General features: G+C 50.3%; 1 protein-coding gene across 6 annotated transcripts in view; it reads left to right on the forward strand.

The window, feature by feature from the left end:
• FSTL4 (follistatin like 4) overlaps positions 1-23,260 on the forward strand; it is a 584,589-nt gene that overhangs the window by 366,865 nt on the left and 194,464 nt on the right. For all 6 annotated transcript variants that reach the window (XM_058736382.1, XM_058736366.1, XM_058736397.1 and 3 more), the window contains exon 4: positions 7,839-8,087. In XM_058736382.1, the coding sequence (XP_058592365.1) occupies positions 7,839-8,087 (249 nt within the window). The remainder of the gene's footprint in view (positions 1-7,838; positions 8,088-23,260) is intronic.

The following is a 23,260-nucleotide window of genomic DNA, read 5'->3' on the forward strand; positions in this document are numbered from 1 at the left end:
CACTCTGTCACTGTTTGAATTGAACACTTATGATGTGCCAAGTTCTCTCTATGAATTATCTCAATTAGTCCTCAAAACAATCCTGTAAGCATCAAACCATCGTTGTCTTCTTTTTTAAAGTAGGTGGGGCTCCTGGGTGGCTCAGTCGGTTAAGCATTCAACTTCAGCTCAGCTCATGATCTCCTAGTTCGTGAGTTCGAGCCCCACATCGGGCTCTGTGCTGACAGCTCAGAGCCTGGAGCCTGCTTCGGATTCTGTGTCTCCATCTCTCTGTTCCTCTCCCGCTCATGCTTTGTCTCTGTCTCTCAAAAATAAAACTAAATAAAACTTTTTAAAAAAAATCAGAGGGAAAAATGGGTTGGGAACTTGGCAGGGGTCACATGGCTGACAAGGGTAGGAATTCAGGGCTTTGTCAATACTGAGGCTTAACCCTGCATCTGGTGATGCACCCCTGCCCCAGCTCACTCTTGCTCTGCACCACCAGGTGCCCTTCCCACATGGGAGTTCTCAGCTGTGACAGCAAAGCTGAGCTCAGTGGTTGGGGGCTCTGTGTCCTCCCTTCTGGGGTCTCTCTGAGGCTGGGGGCTCCAAGGACAGGAGATGCCCAGGGTAGGGGGGAAAGGTGAAACTCCATGACGGCCTTTTCAAATGACATCTATAGCTGTAGGTACTCCGTGGTACTGGGGGAAATCCCCAAAATTTGGAAATAAGGCAAAAGGCAGGTGACACATCCTCCCAGGTCACCCTCAGCAGCATTTAACAGGCTCACCCAAGGGTTGTTTATGATCTGGACGAGAGGATGCAACTCTGTTTATCTCACTAGGTGCTACTGTTTCAAGGCCCTTACTCTGCAGTTAGCTGCTAACTCATAGATTTGTACCCAGTACAAAGGTGGACTGTTTCTTCTTGGTGGAAAAAATGCCCCCAGAATTGTGTCTTCTTGTCCTGTATGTCATTCACCAGCTGTGTGCCTCACCTGGCCCGCTCAGCCCCCATTCATATACCCCTTCCATTTCTCCCCTGAACCAGCTTCTCACTCCTGTGGTCCCTTCATACATGATCAACTTGTGCTCACTTTATATTCTCATGAGAGGCATGTTTTTAAGTTTGGGGAAAGTATGCTTTGGTACAGTGTTCATCTGTGATTAGAAATAATCACCTCCAAAGGCCTTGGCCGGAAACATTGCATAGTATGTAGCCCCCAGTGGTGGGTTAGATACAGACTCCTTGGCCAGAACTGAGAGCCCACTGAAGGTTGAAGGTCTTCCCTCCCCTTTGTTCCAGGCATTTCTGACTTTGGAGTCATGGTTTGTTTTGAAGCCAGTTTGTCCAACCTCAGTTTACTATCTGTGAGCAGTGCATGTGACAAGCTGCATCAACTCCCAGAAATGGATAACCAGATATTTCTGTTAAGTGATGGGACCTAGAAAATTGGGTCACGTCTTTCAGAGCTAGTCAAAACTCTGCTTTTAAGAAGCATATGATTGTCTCAGCTTAGGCTCTCCTTTGGGGTCCCTGTGAGGAAATTGCATCTGCCCAGGGGTGACCTCAACAATCTCCAGAAAAAAAAAAAGGCTGGGGCTGGGGACAGGGGTAGGAAGGTGCTACAGCTGAGAGGCATCCCTCCCGATGGAGAGATGGGGCCGCTGGCCAAGGGTCAATGCATGACGAGGAGTGGGTTTGGCCCTGTGATGTTCAGAGACCCAAGCAGGGCTTCCTCCTATAGCTCCGTAAACATCCAGCCCTTAGAGAAGGTGTTAAATGGCCCTTCGAGCCGCATGCTCTTGGTGCATGAGCAGCAGAGATCCCGTAGGCCAGTCATGCTGATGTTTGGAGGTGTCCTGCTGATGGAGAGGCTCAGACTGTGTACCCTCCTGGCATGAATTCCACATCCCCAGCTGAGAAGATTATCTCATGATCTGGAGTGAGACTAATTGAAATCTGGGCTCTACTACCTACAGCCCATTTGTTGTCTGACCATAGGCAAATCACTTCTTGACTTGTATTTCCTCATCTGTAGCATGGGCATGTGTCTATGTACATACACACTCAGGATGAAGCCTGTGTGTCTCTTTCATAGGACTTTTATAAGGACTAAAGGAGAATTAGATGAGCTCACGTGTTCTAAGTGTTAAGCAGGACAGGCCTCAGTAAACAGTAGTTACTTCATACATTGCCCTCTCAGTCTGGGTACTGGAAACACACACCTCTCTAGGGGGAACTACAGATTCTCTTCCCATCACTTGAGTAGGAATAAGACTTTCCAGGGCAGAGATGGACCTGAAACCCCAGCACCCAGGGCACCCAAGGGTATGTCGGTTCCCACCAAGGTGGCTCATGGTGAGAGCCAGAAGGGCTCTAGAAGGTGCAAAGAGCCTTCTGGCTGGCCGGTGGGAGTATTTGAGGATGGGCCCCTTTCAGGCAGGAGTAGAGCTGGGGTGCTGAACATCAGGGCAATTAGGCCTGTCTCCAACACTCATTACTCAGGGGCTGAGAAACACTTCCAGAGAGCCAGAGTTACCCCACTTTTTCAAGGGTACACGTGGGCAAGGTGGCATCTTTGCACCTGCACTCACAGCTGCCTGAAGACTGGGTCTGCCAGGCAAGGTTTGCTTCATTGTGAGTGGGCTTCTTCCTGTGTCTGCCCCTTGCTGTGCACGCTGAGCTCCAGGGTCCACAGGCTTCTCCCTCTCCCTGGCCCCAGGGCTCTGCCCCTTCACTTTCAGGTCTCAGGGCAAATCTCACCCCCTCAACGAGGCTCCTCTGACTCCAATGGCGTTGGCCCACTGTGGTGCCCTGTTTCCTTCCTAGCATTTTTTTGTCATTTGCCCACATCTGTTTGTCGTTTGCCTGTTCACATACTTGTGTGTCTCCCTACACTGCTGTGTACTGCCCCGAGGACAGTGTCCTGGTCTGCCTTGTATCCCTGCAGCTAGAATAGGGTCTGGCACATAGGAGGTGCTCCAGAACTATTATGGCTGAAGAGGTGGATGGAGAGCTGGCAGGCATGCACTCCTGAAGCACCCCATGTTACCACCCATGTGGGGCATAGGAACCACACTGATTGGGGGAGGTGGGTTTCTGCTGGGTCTCACACAGCCTCAAGTTCTGCAGCCATGTACACGGCACTTGTGCGTTCTCTGCAATGAAGGAGTCGAAGTTCACCACTCTGTCTCCCGACCACCTTGGGCATGTCTGAGTATGTAAGTTTTCTTGGGAGGGTGGAGGTGGGGAGACCTGGGACCATTACCTACAGCTCCTGGATGGCACACCATGTATAGCTGCACACCTCTGTACACACGGCACTCTCCCAAAGGCAAGTTCTCAGCTCTAGGTCCTTAAAAAAACCGACCATGACCCTGGCCATGTGCTGCAGCTCCCTGGTGAGTGTACGGATGCTCAGGAAATAAAGCATTTGGGGGCACCTGGGTGCCTTGGTCAGTTAAGCATCCAACTCTTCATTTCAGCTCAGTTTATGATCTTCATGGTTTGGGGGATCAAGCCCCGCATCTGGGTCTGCACTGACAGCGTGGAGCCTGCTTGAGGTTCTCTCCCTGTCTCTCCGCCCCTCCCCCAGCATGCCCACTGGCTCTCTTCTATCTCTCAAAATAAATTACTTTTTAAAAAGAAAAGAAAAGGAAGCATATAATCCATCTCTAAAGGGCTATGTCTACTGACAGGTGGAACTTAGTTCCTGTACAAGGACCTGTTGTCTGCAGAAGCTGGAGACTGCTGCGCGAGGCTGGGCTCATGGCAGGCAGCAGTGAGGCTGTCACTGCAGGGCCGCTGGGTTATGGCCCTGTACATGCCTTCTGCAGCCACATTCCACTCTTCTTGGCCTGCTTTGGGCCCCACAGCGTGGGTGGGAGAGCCAACGTCTGACCTCACTGTGACTTTACGGCAGGGTGGGATAAGGTAGTGAGGATTTCAGCCCTATTCCTTTGCTGGGTGAGGAGTGAACCTCCTAAGACAGCATAATGGAGAGGGCACTCTCTGGGACAAGTTCCTAGACAGAAGTGCTGCCCTGGGAGGTCTTGCCTGAGGCAGTTAGCATCCCAAAGTAGAAGACTAGCTTCTTTCCCCTCACATGCCACCGGACACCATCCCTGAGAGGGAAGCACTCACTGATATACTTTGTGCCAGGAAACCAGTTACAGAGACTGAGTCAGAGTTTGGAAACAAAATCACTGAATTTTTGGCGCCGTGTGGGGTGGTCAGTGGTGAGAAAACAAGGGAGGGGCCCACCTCCTCTGTCTGATCCCTGGGTGGGGGTCCCATGGCCTCGGCTTCCTCTGTCCCTAAGCTGCACAACTTAACCTTTTCTGGGGGTGATGGCAGTCCCAAGTCTGTGAGTTCAAATCAAGACTCCTGGTCCGAGTCACAGAGGGGGGTCTCTAGCACCAACTGGTACAAATGGGCTTGTTTCTCTGCTGCCATAACTTTCATGTAACAATTCCCATTTCTAACTGTGTTCAGTAAATTTAATTAGTGTCTAAAAGCAGCTTATTTGGTAAGATGATCAGTTTCTAACCTGGGTAAACGACTTTCTTTATGACTATAAATTAAGCACATTATATCTTTTTCATGCATCATGGTCGTCCTCATAAATACTGTAGGCAGTTGCTGACGGTCTCACTTGGTTACCTTTCCCATTACTGTTTTATCATAGTCCCACTAGGACTGGGGAATTCATTCTGTTTTAATAACAAGGAGGAAGTGGTAACAAGGGGCTTGTTTAGTGCACAACCCACTGCTTGGTCTGTGTCTCTTTGGCCAAGGATGGGATTCCAGACCTACCTCTGTGCAGGGCGTTCCCAGCTCTTTGAGGGGCCTGCTGGCTACGGATTGGGAAAGGCAGGTACATGGCTGTACAGCTCTTTCTGCCTTAATTGCAAATAATTAGGAACCAAATATTTGCCAACCACCAATTTCCGTGTCAGAGAGAATCTGAGTGTTCTTGATGACCTCTGTAAGCACAAGTTGGCACGTGTTTTCTTAACACTAACTCTCCAGAGCACAGCCTATGGGGGAGGCCTCAGTCATACCTCCTACATGGGCACTGGAGGGCACAATGTCCATTGCTGGTATTCAGAGGCACTCACTGTGATCTGGGCCTGCCGGTGTTTCAGAGAAGAAAGGATCAGGTAGAGGGGGTTCTGCTCATCCTCTACCCTGCCATCCACTGTGGGCTGGCTTTAACTGTCTAGGCTGAATTAGGTGGTCTCTGAGTCCCTTCTTGCTCAGTCACTCCAGATTCTAGTCTCCTTTACCCCACAAGGCCCACCTCCCTGGACCTTTGTCTCCCCTTTGTGTCTCCCTCCTTCCGCCTTCCCTCCTGCCCTCCTGGAGGAGGCAAGAGGAGATGCATCCCTTAAAAGGTCCTCCCTCGGGGACATGGGGCCCCCACTACCCTCCCTATCTCAACCTCTAACCTGAGGTTTGAGCCATGGCACCAAGTCAGAATTAAGGAGGTCACCTTTGAAAACTACTCTTTCTGGGGCTGCTAGGTGGCTCAGCAGGTTGAGCGCCAGACTTTGGCTCAGGTCGTGATCTCACAGTTCATGATCTCACAGTTCATGAATTCAAGCCCCACATCAGGCTGGGCTCTCTGCTGTCAGTGTAGAGGCTGTTCCACATCCTCTGTCTCTCTCTCTCTCTGTCTCTCTCTCTCTCTCTCTCTCTCTCTCTCTCTCTCCCCCCCCTCCTGCTCACACTCTCTTTCGAAAATAAATACACATTTAAAAATGTATAAAAATAAAACTACTGTGTTTCTTAAAGCCCAAGTGTCTGGGGCTGCATGAGGACAAAGGTCCCATACCTGTAGGGCCTCCCTCATCCACAGAGTGGCACAGGCATTTTCAAGAAGGGAATCCAGAGAAGGAGTGCTCAGACTTGTACTGTCAGGAAGCACCTCAGAGAGGCCCCGGACCCCAGGGGTGAGTAGTTGGAGCTGAGTTAGCTGGAAAGTGAGTGCAGCCTGAGTGGGCAGTAGAGCCAGGGCAAATGCCCTAAAGCAGGAACTGAGAGGTCAGACACTCAGAAACATTGGCTGTGCTTCTTCAAACTGGGGCGATTAGTGAGTGCCCTTCCTGTCACATGGGGAAGTTTATTAAAACAGTGATACAACAGCACGGATTTGTGCCCTGGCTGTCTTGGGAAAGAAACAAAGGCTGGTATTTTTAGAGCCGTATTAGTTTCTTCTAATAGCCGCCAGCATTTTCCAGGGTAACCCATTTTGCAGCCACCCAGGAGAGTAGTGTTAATCAAACGCACTCTGTGGCAAAGCAGCCATCAACACGGTAGGTGGAGGGCCTCCAGCCCCTGGCCTCCTACTGCCACGCACCCTCAGCTCCCCTCTGCCTGTCAACCTTGACAGAAAGATGTACGCGGGAGCTGATGAATGCCGCCGAGCCTCCACCGTGACATGCAAACATCAGCCAAGTGGATAAAGGAGATTCACGTGCCTGCTTAGGATCCACACTTTTACACTGCTCAGAGATATTTTGACCTTCTAGTTTATTATGATTCAAGAAAAAGTCAATAATTCTTAGCTTGCCAAGGCTGGAAGAATTTAAATGAATTATTGAATCAAGCAGCTAATCTATTGATAACTGATTTTTTTTCCTTTCAAATCTAGAATGATGAAAAGCAGGCTTAACCAAAAACAAGAAAAAGAAGGTTGTTTTTCCCTCAGACATTTTAATCTCCTGGTATCAGAGTTGGGACCAAAGGTTCAGTGTTGACCTCTGGGGCCATTCTGTCTCACAGAGTATTCTGAAGATTTCTCTAAAACTTAAAAGCAAAGGCTTCTGTGGCCACAAAATCGGAATTTGTGTTTTATTTGTATTTTGATATCCCTTTCTTATTCTCAATTTCTGCTTGCTGCCATTAATGCTACATGGCAATCATCTCATTTTCTGGGCTCCTCTAGCGGAGTGGAATGATGTTTTGGGGCACTTGCCTGGCCGTTAGCCTAAGCGGACCCTTCCAGCAATAAGATGCTCTACCAGCTGCCCTGCCTACTTGGGCATGTGGGCTCCGGCACCACTGCCTCACGTCACTGTGCTCATATGTTGGGTGCAGCAGATGCCTAGCAGCATGGCAGCAGCCATGCCCAGGGTCTCAGCCTTCCTGTCCTGGCTGCAGCTTTGTGCTTGGTGCTAGAAAAGGATGGGCAGTAGAGAAAGGCTACTGGTCCCATCGCTGGTGATGTGTATCCTAGAGAACCACATTCTCCTTAGAGAGAAAGGTCAACCTCCAGCCTCTCTGCTTTGGCTGCCCCCCATCCCGAACACTTTCTCCTTTCTTACTCCACGCTGACTCCCTGGCCTCTGCAATAGCTCCCCAGTGCCTAACATACCTGACCAAACTTCCATGGCTTGGTATTCTATGTCTCCCAGAATCACACCTTGGCATCCTTCCCCTCCCCACCCCACCCCTGTACAAAACTCCTCCTCACATCAGGTCTGTCCCTGCCCTGTGGTTATGGGAGCTGTGACTCGAGCCTCTGCCTTTTGGCAAACCATCCTACTCTCAGTTGGCAGGGTCCACTGGCACTTCGCTACTGCCATGTGGTCCCCTGTTGACTCTTCCCTCCCAGGGTGGGCAGGGGTGGTGCCTGACATGCTAGGTGTGAGCCAGCCATAAAACCTGAATGCTGTACAGCAGGGTACTGCTCTTGGCATCCATGGCCACCTGCTGTCAGTAGGGCACAGACTTTTTTGGACACCCTGAGCCCCCAGGCCTTGGCTTCACTGGCAAATGCAACCACAAAGGAAGCCCATGACCCCCACCACTGAATGCTTGCAGCTGACCCTCTGTGTCTGTGTGTTTGGCAGGACTTTCTGGCCACGACGGGCTGCCAGCATCCTGTGGGAAGAAGTTCTGCAGCCGTGGGAGCAGGTGCATGCTCAGCAGAGAGACGGGGGAGCCCGAATGCCGGTGCCTGGAGGCATGCAGGCCTAGCTACATGCCTGTGTGTGGCTCCGATGGGAGGTTTTATGAGAACCATTGTGAGCTCCACCGTGCTGCTTGCTTGCTGGGGAGGAAGATCGTCATCGTCCGCAGCAAGGACTGCTTCCTTAAAGGTAGGAGGATGCCTCCTTGCCCCTTTGCTTTTGGATTTGAGGATGGATCTTCTAATGCCCTTTTGACAAATGGCTTGGGTGCTGAGTCTGCAGGTTGAATGTGTAAAGGCAGGAGAGAAAGAGGAAGGCTGGAGCTTTAGCCAAAGGATAGCAGCAGCAGCATTTCGGCGATGCATGTTTTATGTGTGTCCACCTCCAGAGATCCCCGGCCTTTAGAGGGGGCTCCTTGGAGAACAGAATCTAGGCAGACCTTTGGGATAGGGCAGGGAGGGGAAGAGAATGCTCAGGAGAAAACCCAGCACGGGCCTACAGTGGAGACAGAAAATGGGCTGCTGAGTCTCCCAGGCATCCAGAGGGGAGGGACAGAGCTCTGGCCCCTCCCTACAGGCCCCCAGGCCACAGTGGTGTGACCAGGACATCAGGGCATTCTCAGCAGCAAAGCACAGGTCTGTTGACCTGAAGCAGCCACTACCAGTGCTGCCTGCTGCCCCGTGAAGGGCCACTTTCCCACTTCCACACGTGGGCTGTGGCAGCGGGAGCACGGGAGGGACGTGTCCTAGAACCGACAGTGCTCTGCTAGGTTGAGTTTCTCCTGTGATGGGAATAGTCTTGGACACTTTCATGGCTGTGCTTATGACACTAATGCTGAGGTGCTTCAGAAATCATGAGGCACATTATGGAAATGAGGCCAAAATGAGTCCAGGAAAAATGTCCCTGGTCTGAAAGCTCTGCCCAGCCTCATGCCTGCTGATTCCCCAGCCCTGTGAGCACTAAAACACTTGACCACTCGCTCCAGCTTTATTGGCCATGTTGAATTTTATAGACTGATGTTCCGTTCTCCAGTTTCCAATATCCCCCAAATTGCATCTTTCTAAAGGTTTTTATTTCTGCATCAGAGTGTGCCCAGCCTCCCTCACCATCGGTTATTCAAACAGCATTTCTCATGTCAGGCCAGGGAAAAACCACCACCGTGAAACCTGCCTCAGTGAGGGATGATGGGGGAGAGCTGGAGAGGATGGGGGCTGCTGGTGCAAGCAGATTAGGGCTCAGTTCTGCTTCATGCTGATTGAATTTATCCACCGAATCCTTCTGATTCATTGAGGTTTTATACAGATTTTGTGAATGCCCACCTACTGAACAGCAGTACCCACAAGCTCCCAGAGAGACTTGGGGCAGCCCGGCTCTGCCACTTTCCAGCTGTGTGATCTTGGGCACATCACTCCGCTTCTCTGGGCCTTTCCCTTTGCTATAAAACGGGGCTTATTGGCAGTACAACTTGCTCTGTGGAGAAATGTAAATGAGATGCCGCATAGAAACCACCTAGCATGTGGCAGGCACGTCGCAAGTGTTGTGTATTAATGATACCTGTACTCATCTTTAATCTAACGTGGCCTCAGATGTAGAGCAGGGAGGAGAGGAGATCATGCAGGGACCACAGAGGCAGGAACAAGGACCCTGCCTAGCAGGTATGGGGCCTCCATGGCTTGTTGGTGGGTGGGATTGGGGAGTAAGGTGCTGAGGGTCAGGTCCTGTGGATCCTGGAGATGCCTAACTGGAACCAGGACTCCCCTTTTTGCAGACCTACCCCGGTGGGTCTGGATCCCATGGAGGAGCCTTCTCTGCTTCCTGCTCAGGTCAGCTCAAGTCCTAGGCAATGGGAAGGCCGGCCCGACTCTCTCCTCCAGCATTCCCACAGGGAGTGCCCAGCAAACAGGGAGGACCTATTCACCGACCCCAGGGCCTTGGCAGGGATGGGAGGCAGGCCAGCCCTAGGGAGGGGGCTTTGGGTAAGCACCTCTCCACCTTCACCAGAGCCATGGTTCCAATGGGGAGCAGGAAGAAACAGAGTGACAGAGGGCTGGGGGGTAGGGTCTTAGAAGAAAGGAGAGGGGGTAAAGGACACTATAGTACAACCCCACCTCAAGACAGCAGAATATTTAATGGCATCTTCAGCCCCACCGATGACAATTTGTCTTTTGTCCCTAATTTCCGGGGAGTTATTGATAGAGGAAACTGAAAAACACCTTGTTTTTTCATGGAAACAAAAATTCTAAATTCATCCATGTTCCATTCTCTTTTTCTACCAGTCTTTACAAAAAGAAGTTCTGACTTCATTTCCCAGTTTGATTTGCGCCCCAGAGTCTCTCTTAGGACGCTCCTTGTGGGGCCGGAGTGTGGAGAGAAAGGGGAACGTGGTGGTGGATTCCAAGGGGCCTCAGTTTAGAGCGCACCCTCCGCGGCCAGGCCCTTGTGCCCTTGGTGGGGAGGAGGGTGGGGGGGGGGGTAGGTTCTCCTGAGCACTGCATGGGTACCATGGCCCTTGTGCCCCGCAGGGGAGGAGAGGCGATATTCTAAGCCCCATTTTCAAGAAAACTTGTGGTATCACATTCCAGTTGCTATGGCAATAGAATTCCTTGTGAATGTGAAATGAAATATAACATCATTTTAGAGATCATTAGCATTTGAGAAAAGCAAAACTGAACTCAAAAGCATCGCTGCAGCTCATATTTGTAGCTTTTGATACCAGCTTTCTGGACATCCCAGGCAGGGTCTCTGTCGCCAAAAATCAGGGGGACAGTGGGATATAGGATGTCCTCTCTCTTTCTTCTGGCGGCAAAATCAGAGTCATATTTGTCGTCAGCCCCAAATACCACCAGAGAACACCAAGATAGTGGGTGGAATTCTCTGTAACTTTAACTTCTTTAGACTTTGTGTTTTAAAAGTTACCTTGTGACATGGTATTGTGTACCCGTTGGCACTTTTAAAATTGTTTTTCTGTCTCGGATTTGAATGCACGCTGTATCTCTCGTATTCTTCCAGAAGACAAGCTTGCCTTTCAGCCGTCACTCACTACACCAGGGTTGTATTATCCCAGATGATACAGTATCATAGTTGGGCAGTTTTCCAAACAAACCATGAAATTATGGAAGAAAGAAGCCTGTTAGGGCTACAGTTCTAAATGGATCTTGAGATTCCTCATCCCGTATGGTGTTTTAGGTGCATTTTGGTGCTTCAGAGGAGAGTTCCCAGGCTCGTGAAATTGGAGGAGATGATTTCCATTTTTAACCCAAAATTTAAACATACATTTAAAAATTTTTAATTTTTAAATTTAAAAATGTAACCAAAAATTTTAACCAAACATCTAAACATGTGTAAATTTAAACAGGGTCACTAACAAATCTTTAAGTGTTACTACACAACAGGGCCATAAAAACCCACCCTTTTGTTGCCAGGCACAACAGATAGGTCGTGCTGCCAAAGGACTTCCTTCTTCTTTTCTTCTTGTTGTTGCATTATTGCTGTTACTTTGAATGTTGTTGCCTTAGGAACTTAAATTAGGTCTCACTACCTCGAGGCCGGTTTCATACTTTTTGCAAGTCTTTTCTGCCCTGCCAGGGAGAGCTACTCACATTCCCATGTGGGGGCCCAGCCTTTGGTCTCACTCTGTTGGAGCAGGCCCCTGCAGCCAGGGATGTGCTAAGGCCTGAGCAAGAGCATGGTGACAGCATCCCAGGGAGGCCCAGGCTGGGGGGCAGTGTGGCACAGGCTCAAAGGTACTGGCCTGAGATCAGTCATGGGGCCATACCACACCTCACTGGACGAGGCAGGTGAGCTCTTTGTGCCTCACTTACCGCATCTGTCAAACGTGAATGCCCGTAGCACCTACCTCACATGGTGCCATGAGCAAGAAAGCAGCAGTGCCTGACCCATAGTGCGCTCTCTTCTCTAAGCAGCATCAGGATGATGGGGATGCTGTTGCAAACTTAGGGATACAACTGAGGGGCTGGTGCCGCCCTCGTGCAGCGCTGTGTATGAGCTGAGAGCTCCAGGAGGTGGGTGCTTCTGTGAATGAGGAGAGAGAAGATCATTGGTTCTCCATATTTATTTAATGAGTGGCTAGAATTTGATCTCCAAACATCCACACTAAATTCAGCTTCTCCAGCTGCCTTGCTGTTCTAGAAAGAAATGTAATGAATCCTTTAAGTTCACCTAGAGAGTTAGAGATGCAAAAGAAGATCCAATAGTCCCTAATTCTGGGTCTAGAGGAAGTTTCTGGAAAGGCTTTTGGGAACTGCCAGCTGAGGGTGAGAAGGGGCACGTCTAGGGAAGAGACAGTGAGGTGCGTCTCCAAGGGTGATTGAGGGCGCGAGGGCATCCTAGGGGTACAGTCAGGAAGGTACCTGTAGACTGAGAGAAGAGGAAGGGACTGAAATGCAGATCCTGGGGAGCACAGGTCCACGCCGGATAAAGGCAGGCATGGGAGGAAGGTGCACTGAGAAAGGCCCTCGCACCAGGCCAGGCAGTTTGCGCCCAAGCGGACTGCGTGTCTGATGAGCCAGTCCAACTTGCCCATTCCCCAGACAGGGATGCTGAGGCCCAGAGAGGGCCGGGGTTATGTGGGCTCTGCCTCACCTCTGCAGCCCGCCCTTCAGAAGCGCCCACAGCTTCCACACCGTTTGTCCCAGCAAGGCACATTCATAGCACACGCACTTGCTTTATCCTTTTCCCCGAGAGACCTCCTGGTGCAGAGGTGGAGGGCTCAGGAGCCTTGGTCCATGGGGAAGGCCTGGGCACTACTGGACTGGGGCCTACTGCCCAGGTTATCAAGAAGCCCAGGTGGGAGCTGCCCCGGGAAAGCTGGTTCAGTCATGCCAAACTCGTGGGGCCTCTGACATCACAGCACCAGACCACTCTCGCCCCTGAGAGGAAGGGTTAGGAACTCAGGATCACCCAGAGGCTGCTGGAAGGAGCCCCAGGACAAACCAGCAAAGCCTCTAACCCCAACCTGAAGGCCCTTCCTGGCTTTTTGGCACTGGCCTCCACTTTCTCTCCAAAGCCTCTTTCCTGTTTCCAATTTCTTCAAGTTGCACTTCTACTCCTGGCCCCACCCACATTGTGCCCAGAGGCCGCCGCTGCTCCTCCAATCCTGCAGAGCAATCTCCGTGTGCCCAGTGCCCTTCCTGGCCTTCGCTTTGAGCTCCACACAGGAGAGTGTGGCCATTCCCTGCCAAGCCACCCAGCTTCACAGGCGTTATCGAGTGTCTCCTGGGTGCCAGGCTGTGCTGGACCTGAGGACACCCGTATGATCAGGACTCCAGGTCTGACCTTGTGGAATTGACAGCCAAAAGAGGGGTCCACCTCCAGTCCCCAGCATTCTCGGGGCCAGTATATGGGGGCCGCTCTAGCCAGAGACACCCCCCCCCCGCAAGACATCAAGGACAAGTAGGGATCTTCATGGACTGTCCCCTGTTTCGGAGCCTCCCCCATAGATTCTGCTCTCACCAGTGCAAGCACCTGGGGGTGACTGAGCTGCAGGTTCACTGCAGCCCTTCTCCAGGGCAGCGGCCGTTGGAGCTCAGTCATCCGTTTCTCCTATCTGCTTCCACCATCAAGAAACACAACTTCACACAAACCAGTATGTTCTCGGGAGATTTCCTCTAGGTTTTATGCAAGAAAACAACTTGGTGTGTGCACCCCACAAATGTGCAAGAATGTTATCAGTGCAGCATGTACTGTGTGCTTCACAGAACTGCTGTGCTTTGGATGAATTAATTACATTCCAGTAATTAAAAATTGCTAATAAGTTACTGAGCTGAGAAAGTCTCGCACCGCGTGGATTTCACTTATGGAAACAAGCCGCAGCCTCTGAGGCCCTCGCACTGTTTCCTGCCCTTTCCTGACACCCCTCCCTCATATGTCCAACCCCTCCTCGGTCACCTCGGCCAGCTCTGGGTGTCTCCTCCTATCCCGGCCTCCCTCTAGGCACCAGTTCATGTTCCCCCTCCTCCCTTCTCTCCCACTCACCCAAGATGCTCCCCGCACTGGGTGGGTGCCTCCACTGCCCCAGCTCCCCCACACTCTGCCTGGCAGGGTCCACACCGACTCCCATCCCCATTAAGATCAGCATGTCCTAGACACCATGTCCAGATGGCACTTTCCAGGCCTGCTCTTACTGCATCCATCCCGCAGTGGCATCAGTGTTCAGGTGGCCCCAACTCTTGCTCCTGCCATTCCCAGCAGGCTCCTGCCCCCCACACTAGCTTTCCACATGTGGGTTCTCTCTGCGCCCCCCTCAGTGCTCTCCTCTTTCCTTTTCACCCCCTCACTGTTCTTGCCATGCCTTCCATGCCATTAAAACCCAACTGTATCTTCACCCCTGATCTCTCCTCCACATTTCACCTCCAGTTCAGTGCGTCCTGAATGAACTCCCCACCCCTCTCTGCTCCCTCCGTCCCTGACATTCCCATTCCTCACAGAGCATCTCTCTCATTGATAGCGACAACCTCTTCACTTTCCAGGGGAATGGACCCCAAGAGATGCTGCCTCCTTGCAGCTGAATCCCCACACCATAAAACCCCGCCAAGCTTACTTCTTTATAATTTCTCTTTTTACGTTGTTTATTTATTTTGAGAGAGAGGGAGTGGGGGAGGGGCAGAGAGAGAGGCAGAGAAAGAATCCGAACCAGGCTCCACACTATCATCACAGAGCCTGACGCAGGGCTTAATCCCACAAACTGCGAGATCGTGACCCGAGCTGAGATCAGGAGTCAGGTGTTTAACCAACTGAGCCACGCAGGTGCCCCAACTTCTCTATAATTTCTTAGCTCTGCCCCTTAGTCTCTACCTCTTCTGCTGCCACACATACCTCTCCCCACCCGCACAACCTCTGGGATCCCCTAGCTGTTCTCCCAGCTCCTAGCCACCTCCTCCTTCTTGCCCACCTTCTATATGGCTTTAAAAGCGAGCTTTCCAAGAGGTGACTTTGACCATGGCCCTCCCCTACCTTCACCTTTCCATCCATTCATTTAGCAAACATACAGCCCTTGTGAGTCAGGTGTATTCCAGGCCCTGGGGATACAGTAGTGCACAAAATGCATGTGACTCCTGCCCTGATGGCACAAGTGGTCTCTTGTCCTAAGAGATGAAGAGTTTCAAGCCATAACAAGTGCTCTGGAGGAGAATAAAGCATACACAGGGGTTGGTGAGAGCTTCTAATATGAGAAGAGACATCTGAGCAGATCCCTGAAGGAAATTGGGAGGTTAGGGAGTGAGCTGTTTGAAAATCTGGGGGAAGAGGTGGCCAGTGCAAAGACCCTGAGGCGAGAGCTCACCCAGCATATTTGGGGATCAACAAGGAGGCCAGGGTAACTGGAGCAGAGTGAGGAAGGCGAGAGAGATCTAAGTGGAAGTCAAAGGAGCCTCGTTGGCCATTGGAAGCCTAAGCTCTTAACCGCTGTTCTCTGTTTCCTTTCTCATTATTTTGCCATATCCACTAGTGGGTGGCCTGGAGGGCACCGTCCTGTTCACCACCACCCTGGAAAGCTGTGTGGTTTCTGCTGTGGCTGGAAGAGACAACCTGCCCAGGGGCTGCCAAACATCTCCAAGTTCCTTCTTTACCTGAGTTAAACCCACGGGGCCTGGGGATTTCCTGTGAGCCCCAAGCTGACCAAGGTGCCATCAGAACTTCTTCCAAGAGTAGAGGCCTCCCTCTCTTGTAACTTCTTGTCAGCCTGCCCATCTTCCCACTCTACTGAGTATCCTTATGAGTGAGGAAATATGATTTATACTTTTAGCCCTAGCACTTGGAGATGTTCCATTCATTTTTTTTGGATGAACACACAAATTGATGATTATGTGTTAAATAGGATATATGCAATCCCTTAGAGGTCCCCAAGTGAGAGAATGGGAAGCCGCATTAGAGGCCTGTGCCGTATGCATCAGAGGGTCCCAGCAAAGGAAAAGCTGGATTTATTTACATGCCCAAAGACAGGTTGGATTCTCTCTGGTGGGGGGTGGAGCATCAAGAGTATTGAAGGAACACAAGGAAAGAAGGGCACAGAAGGAGGCAGAGGAGGGGGTGACATGGAACCTCCTGTTCCCCCAAGCTTCTCTCCAGCAGGCTGCTTGGGGAAGGCCTTGCATAGAGAGAAGAGGTGCCTTTGGCTCTCTAGCTGCTTAGAACCACGTAATGGAGCCCATGGCCAACACTGGGGAGGCTCTGGATGATGATCAGGAGTCAAATGTTTAATTACTGGAGCAAGAAGAAGTTGATTTGGGACTTCTTTAAGGGTCTCGCCTATTACGCCTTCAATTAAGATCAAGACCCTGTGTAGCAGCCGCTAAATGACACTGCATATTGAATCTCTGTGCTCAAGCAGTTTATCTAATTATCTGTGTGACAAACTCAGCAGCTGTCACACCAGCCACAACTCAAATATGTTGACTCTGGGCCCCCCGGCTGCAAGTGTTTTCTGCTTACTAACAGGCTGAAGGGAAGGGCTTATGCGCTCTTCTGTGCATGTGGAATCCCTTTCAGGTTCTTCTCTTGCCTGATGATGGAAGTTGCTGAGGGAGCCATTGCTGGGGAGGATGGTGTAGGAGTTGAGCAGAGGCCTGGGGTCAGCCCCTCTCAGTTCTCAACCCTCCCTGCCTCCCCCCTAGCCCCTGCTGCTGTCATGCACGTCCAGCCTCTCTGCCTGCTCTTCTGAAGAGGGAGGCATTGGCCCAAATCGGACCATTTTTTTTTCTCCACAGAGAGGGAAGAGCATTTACCATTGTATCACATTAACTGAAATAAATCAAGGGGTTGGGGGGCAGGTGCACACAGTGACCCAGGAAGAGGTAGGTGACTGCTGATCTCCATCAGCACAGTGTGTGCATGAATGCAACCACTTAGAGGTCCCCAAGTGAGAGAATGGGAATCATGTCACTGAATGCATGCCCACGCCAATGACCCAACACTCCTGTGGAGTTGAGTCCTCAGCCAGGAGAGCCAAGGGATGGAGCTACAGAAAGCTGAGGCTCAGCCCTCTGCCACATCCTGGGGCTGGGGAGCCACCCATAGTTCCCATCGAGGGTGGACTGGTGCCCAGCCCTTTGCCAGATGTCACGGGAGAGCCATGTCTAGAACACTAATGAGGGTAGCTAGTGAAGGAAGACAGAGCTTCGCAATGACAGGTTTGGGCACCTTTGTCCTGGTAAGTCCTGTCCTGTGCCTCTCTTCTTCTTGTGTTCTCTTCTGCTTTGAAGCATTTTGATTGCTCATTAATGAAGGTAATCACAATGAAACTACTTTGGAAAAGTCTTTCTAAATAAAACTAGTAAAATTGCTTTGCTTGCGGGAAATTAAAATCACCAGACACGATGAACTCTGCCCACTTATTAGAAGCAGGGGGTCAGAATGGTGCCTTTCTCTTTGTAGCTGAAGGAGGGGTGCATCCAGTGACCTGGGAGGCACATCTGTCTACTTGTCTTCCTTAGGGAACTTCTGTTTCCTCCTCTACTGCTTGTCTTTTAGTCCATTCCCACCCATTTTAAAAAATTTATTTAGTGCTTATTTATCTTTGAGAAAGAGAGAGGACAGAGCATGAGTGGTGGAGAGGCCAAGAGACAAGGAGACACAGAATCCGAAGCAGGCTCCAGGCTCTGAGCTGTCAGCACAGAGCCTGATGTGGGGCTCAAACCCACAAACCATGAGGTCATGATATGAGCTGAAGTCAGACGCTCAACCAACGAGCCACCCAGGCACCCCATTCCCACCCATTTTGATTGCAGAGGTGTGACCAGCAGACCTGGTCCCCAGTGGTCCAGCAAGTGCCTCTGTGAGCCCAAGCCTACCCACTCATTCTGCTGACCATGCTATGTGGCTCACCCAGTGATTCATGTTTCCATTGAAATATAACAAACCGAGGTCTTTTTCACGGGGTTTTACATAGCACTTCACTTATACCCAGTTCTGTGTGCACCCTTGTAGCTGGGCCTGTCCCCTTCTGAGCCTATCCAGGGATTTCAGGAAGCCTAAATGAGAGGCACATGGGGGAAGGTATGGTGTGTCTGGTAGCTGAATCTTTCCTGATGGGGGTGGTGATCAGGAAAACGGGACTGAGGAAGAGGTCTGCGCAAAGCTGTAGAAGGAGGAATACACCAGAGTGAGGAAAAGAATTGAAAGGGGACATGCCAGGACATGGGGCAGCAGCGGGCACAGTAGCCAGAAGGATCAGCAACACATCGTCCCAGTTACATGCAGAGTTTGTTAGTTGTCCTTTCCACTCAAAACTCCAGACTTTCAAGGGAGTCTCTCTCTCAACTGTTTAGCCACAAGTGCTGGTTACAGGGAAGTGGTGACCAGCCCCCAGTGCCGACACTTTGCAGCAATGACCGTGAACAACCTGGGCAGTCTTTCCAAAGCTGAGGCAAGAGGGAAGGGAGGTGAAGCTGGACAGACCTGCCTGAACAAGAACGAAAGAGAACACAGGAGAGGAATAGCTCTCTCAGGATGCAAGGAAAGGGAAATTATTACAAAAAAACAAAACAAAAGCCCAGGAGACAGCAACTGTGTTCTCTCAATTCAAGAAAACATGAACCCTGAAATGGGATGAAAAATGGGATTATAAATTGGCTGAGCCACAGCCAAAAATGAAATGGAAGCTGGAGGAGGTAAGGAAAGACTATATGGCATCTAGAATGCTGGAGCTGAAGCGCCCCTATGTTTCATGCAGTGAAGGGGAGGATTAACAATGCAGAAATCAAACAGTTGTTCCCCACAGGGAGAGCACAAACTTGAAAACCTCTCTCAGAATGCATAGAAAAAGGAAAGAAAAAAGTAAAAAATAATAACAATAATGTGAGAAAAGATGTCCTACCTAGATAGGTAGGACAGGGATAAAAGTTTAGCTCTTGGTCATCGGTCATCTTAAAGACCCCAGAGCAAATCAAAGGGACACAGTAAGTGAGGAAAGATTGTTTTTTAAATTGCCCTGAGCCGAAAGATTCCTAAAATAAGCCCAAATGAAACTGCTAAAATTTCAGGATTTCAAAAAATTTTTCAAAGATATTTGAAGTGATCAGGCAGAGAGAAAAAGCTGGTCTTCTATAAATGAAAAAAGAAAACCAACTGGTCTTAGGCTTTTCTGCAACATTAAGAAGCAAGAAGGCAATGGAGAACATCTGTAGAGTTATGGGGTGATAATTCTATACTCTTCAAATAATGATCTCTGTGTGGAAAGAACAGAAAGGATTCTCTGATGGGCAGAGGCTCAGATAACATACCACCATGTATTCTTGGCTGGAAAAAAAATACTGAAAGATGAATCCCCAATAATCTAGGGACAAATCAAATTTGGGAAAGAGGAAAGTCATGGTACTCACAGCCTAGAGGTGAGCTAGGGACTCCTCACATGAAAAGTTGTCTAAATGGTTGTTTCAAACATGGTTACCCAAAATGGCAAAGAGAAAAGAAGTTAAATGCAGCTAATTTCTTTGACTCCCTTGTGGGGACTTCAACAGATCCTGCATAATTCTTGCCTTAGTGTGTTAAAAAGCATACATAGCTCAACTAGGAAATTTTCCATTAACTCCATCCTTCTTGCCTGGAACGAACGCAGTGCTGGCCCCAAACAAGTGTCCCAGGTTGTTGCCAGCCACACCTGGGAGCCTTTGCTCCTCTGCCTTTGCTATTTTGTCCAGAGACTGTGGGTAGGATCAGCCTTGAGTGAGGTGACCTACCCTAAGATTGGGCCTCCCATGCCTTCATCATGGTGGGTGAAGTGTGCCCCCTGCTTCCAGGAAGCTTGCTTGGGTTTGTAACTGGAATAGAAGAAAAATCCAACATGTTATAGGGCATCCTCCTCGAGCAGCAATGCTCTTACTAATGGCACATGTCACTGTGCCAGTGATGTGGCCTGGACTGTTGATTCTGAGGTCCTGATCAAAATATGTGGTTGCTTGACAAGCAAGGACTGGATAAGAGCTGAGCCACGTTGACAGAAAAAGGCCAAGAAGGCAAAAGGTCTGCCTGTTGGTAGGTAGAAGTAGAGATTGGACCCCTAAGACAGGCAGGGCTACCATGATGTAGCCATGCACAGGAGCAAGGGAGAGGCAATCAGGGTGGGCTCACGATTATGGTGGCCACCATTCATTGAGTGCCTGCCAGTCTCCTAGCCCATACCAGATGCTTTATGGGCATTAACTCCTATAATTCTCTCAGTTGGCGTTTCACTCAGGGGCAAAGAGAGGCCAAATAACTTGCCCAGTTACCGAGCTGCTAAATGAGACCTGTGACCTGCCTTCCTCTGTCACTGTGAGCCAGTGGCCCCTCCCGCAGGTGGAAGGGCCTCTCTGGGGGGCAGAGGGCTTGATGTGAAGTTGGCAGTATGCTCGAGACTCAGCCAACAAGGTGTGGGGGAGGGCAGCAGCAGGTGGAAAGACTTAATGCAGCTTCACTGTTAGTGGCTGCGCTCCTTCCTCCTCTCCTCACACTCGCCACATGCGACTACCAGACACTGCGTGTGTAAAAGTGATCTTCCCCTAAAAGGAAAAGGATAGAATGTCGCTTTCCCACAGACATCAAAGACTGTCACGGCCAGTCCTTTTAATGAAGTGAATCATATTCACACACATTCAGTCTGTAAACCCCAGTGACCGGCACCACGTGGATGTGGGAGGTGACCGCCCCACAAAGGGAGTGCCCACTCCCCACCAAGGGACAGGCGGGGACAGGCAACCTGCCATGCTTCCTGATTGCTCCATTCTGTGTCTCTACCTCCGTCTCTGTTCCTTCTTACTGGTGTCCCCACCCCATCCCCTGCCGCATTTTAGCTGCACAAAGACCTTATTTACACGCCAGGCTTGTCTCAAGAAACACTCCTCACAATTTTAAAGGAACAAACGTTCCATTTTAAAAAGTCTTGTGGATCTCAGGGCAAAACCTTTGTGGGTTTCAGGAAGACCTAATGAAGAGAGGGATCTCTAAAAAAGGTGGACAAGGCCCACTGCAGGGAAATGGGGTTTCTCTCCTATGAGAAATGACAGCGAGAGAGCACACACTAATTTAGAGAAACAGTTAACAGGAAGCAAGACGCACCCTTGAACGAGTCTGTCTAGAAGGTTGGGGAAAAAATAACCCCCACGCAGGGGCACCTCCAGGCTTCCTTTGGGTATAGCTTCACAGGGACTCAGTTGGCTACAATTATAATTCAGTATTTGCAGCATTTATTGTGATGTTACGCATGTCACCCTTTTTCAGAGACCAGAGATCAGATGGGAACAGAGAATAGGGTAAGAACTCATGTTAAACACCCATGCTAGAGGCGCCTGGGTGGCTCAGTCAGTTAAGTGTCCGACTTCAGCTCAGGTCATGATCTCACAGTTTGTGAGTTCGAATCCCACTTCGGGCTCTGTGCTCACAGCTCACAGCCTGGAGCCTGCTTTGGATTCTGTGTCTCCCTCTCTCTGCCCCTCCCCTGCTCATGCTCTGTCTCTCTCTGCCTCTCAGAAATAAACACTAAAAAAAAAAAAAACCCATGCTACCTGCCAGGCCCAGTGCTGGGTACTGTATACATTGGATCCCATTCAGTCATACGGCAGCCTTTCAGAACAAGGACTTTTATTATCCCAACTTGGCAGAGGTGGACACCAAGATCAGAGAGGTTTAGCAACTTGCCCAGGAACAAGGAGGGGAGAGCTGTCACTCATATTCACGCCTGTCTTATTTAACATGTGCTCTTTGCTTCTCCTGCTCTGTTACATCTCTCGTGTGTATCATGATTTGTGTAATTAACAGACGAAAGCAAGCCTTGGAAATCATCTGATTGTGAAAGCGCTCCCTGATTGTTGTTCAGCAACCTGGCAGATTGTGTCTGTGTTCACATTTCTTTTATGAAGGCAGCTTTTTTGTACGTGCAGCTGATGGTCACCTTGCTTTTGGCCACTCTTGCCTCAACAAAAGAATGGTGATGTTTTCTGGAAACCTTTATTCTTTTGTTGCCTTTGCTCATTCTATGCCACGCCTTCTAGGTAAAAAAGGCGAGAGACCTCACAGTAAGCAGCACCTGGTCTCCGTCTTGGTCAGGCTTGGCTGGGAACTGTGTGTGGCTCACCTCAGAGGAGCCAGGGGACAGCTAGCCTCACCCCGTGACCGGTTGGGTTCTGGGGGGTCTGGGAGCCTGTGGGGCAGCCCAAGAGGGGAGCCCTAGAGAAAGGGCTCAGACTGGTGTGATCGGGGACAGGGCCTCTCAGTCAGGAACCCGTGAGCCAACACCAAGGTATGTCCTGAACTTCCCCTCTACCTTTTTGTTCACATTCCCAGGGCAAGTAAAGTGGAGGTCCTGTCCTCAGCATTTTGTGCGTCAGGGTTATGTTTCAGGATTTGTTAGAAAAACCTGGGATTCTTATGTCTGGGCTCTTCATAACTTGGCCAGTTTTAACAGAGCCTTTCATTTATTCGAGAAATACCACTGAGCACCTACTGTGTGCCAGTCTTATTTCAGGGGCTGGGGATTCAAGAAGAGTGTGATGTGGCCCCTACCCTTGGGAAGCTCATAAAGAGCTTGTAAGGAGAGGGAGCATGTAAACCAGGGTAATGAGTCCATTACAGAAGGAATCAGGGAGGCCTCCTGGGGGAGGTACCATCCTGGCTGAGTATTAAATGATAAGTAGAATGGGTTAGACAAAGAGTAAGGGGAAGGGCCTTCTGGGCCAAGGGTTAAGGTATGAATCCAAAATGGGAAGCTCAAGCCAACAACTGCTTTGCCCAGCATGGAGCTTGAGGCAGGGAAATTCAGCAAGAGCTGAGTTTGAGAAGGACCTTTGGCCAAACCAGGGCTAGACCTCGAAAGTCAGGTTATGGAGCACAGGCTCTGTCCTGCGGGCAGGGCTCTAGGGTTTGCAACAGTCTGGCTGGTCTTTAGAAAGATCACACAGTGTCGCCAGCGTGGGAGTGGCTAGTGGTGGTGTAACCCTGGAGTCAGGGAGCCCAACAAGGAAGTGTTCCAGGCATTCAGCAGAGAGATATGGAAGCCAGAACTAGGGGAGTGGACAAAGTTGAGAACTATTCAGGAAGAGTAAATTTGACAGGACAAGGGACTGACTGGGAAGGAGGAAAGGGAGGAGATTGGGGTCAGGAGATGTCCAGGCTCCTGGTCTGGATGGATATAGGTGCCTTTCTCACTGAGGTGGAGACCCAGGAATGAGAGTCTAGAGGTTGGTGGGAAAAGTTAGCATTTGCCCTCGATTTTAGAGGTGAGGGTCCAAGGCTCTGTAGGACATCTGGTAGAGAGGAGTTAGCTTTGTCTAAAGAGCCTATACCTCTAGACCCCAGACATTCCTACCTAAAGAGGTTTTCAAATACTTTGGTTTGGCAACTCAGCCTTGCCTCCTACCCTTGTTGTGTGAGTA

Source organism: Neofelis nebulosa, chromosome 1 (genome assembly GCF_028018385.1).
Source record: "Neofelis nebulosa isolate mNeoNeb1 chromosome 1, mNeoNeb1.pri, whole genome shotgun sequence".
In the NCBI taxonomy this organism is placed as follows: domain Eukaryota; kingdom Metazoa; phylum Chordata; class Mammalia; order Carnivora; family Felidae; genus Neofelis; species Neofelis nebulosa.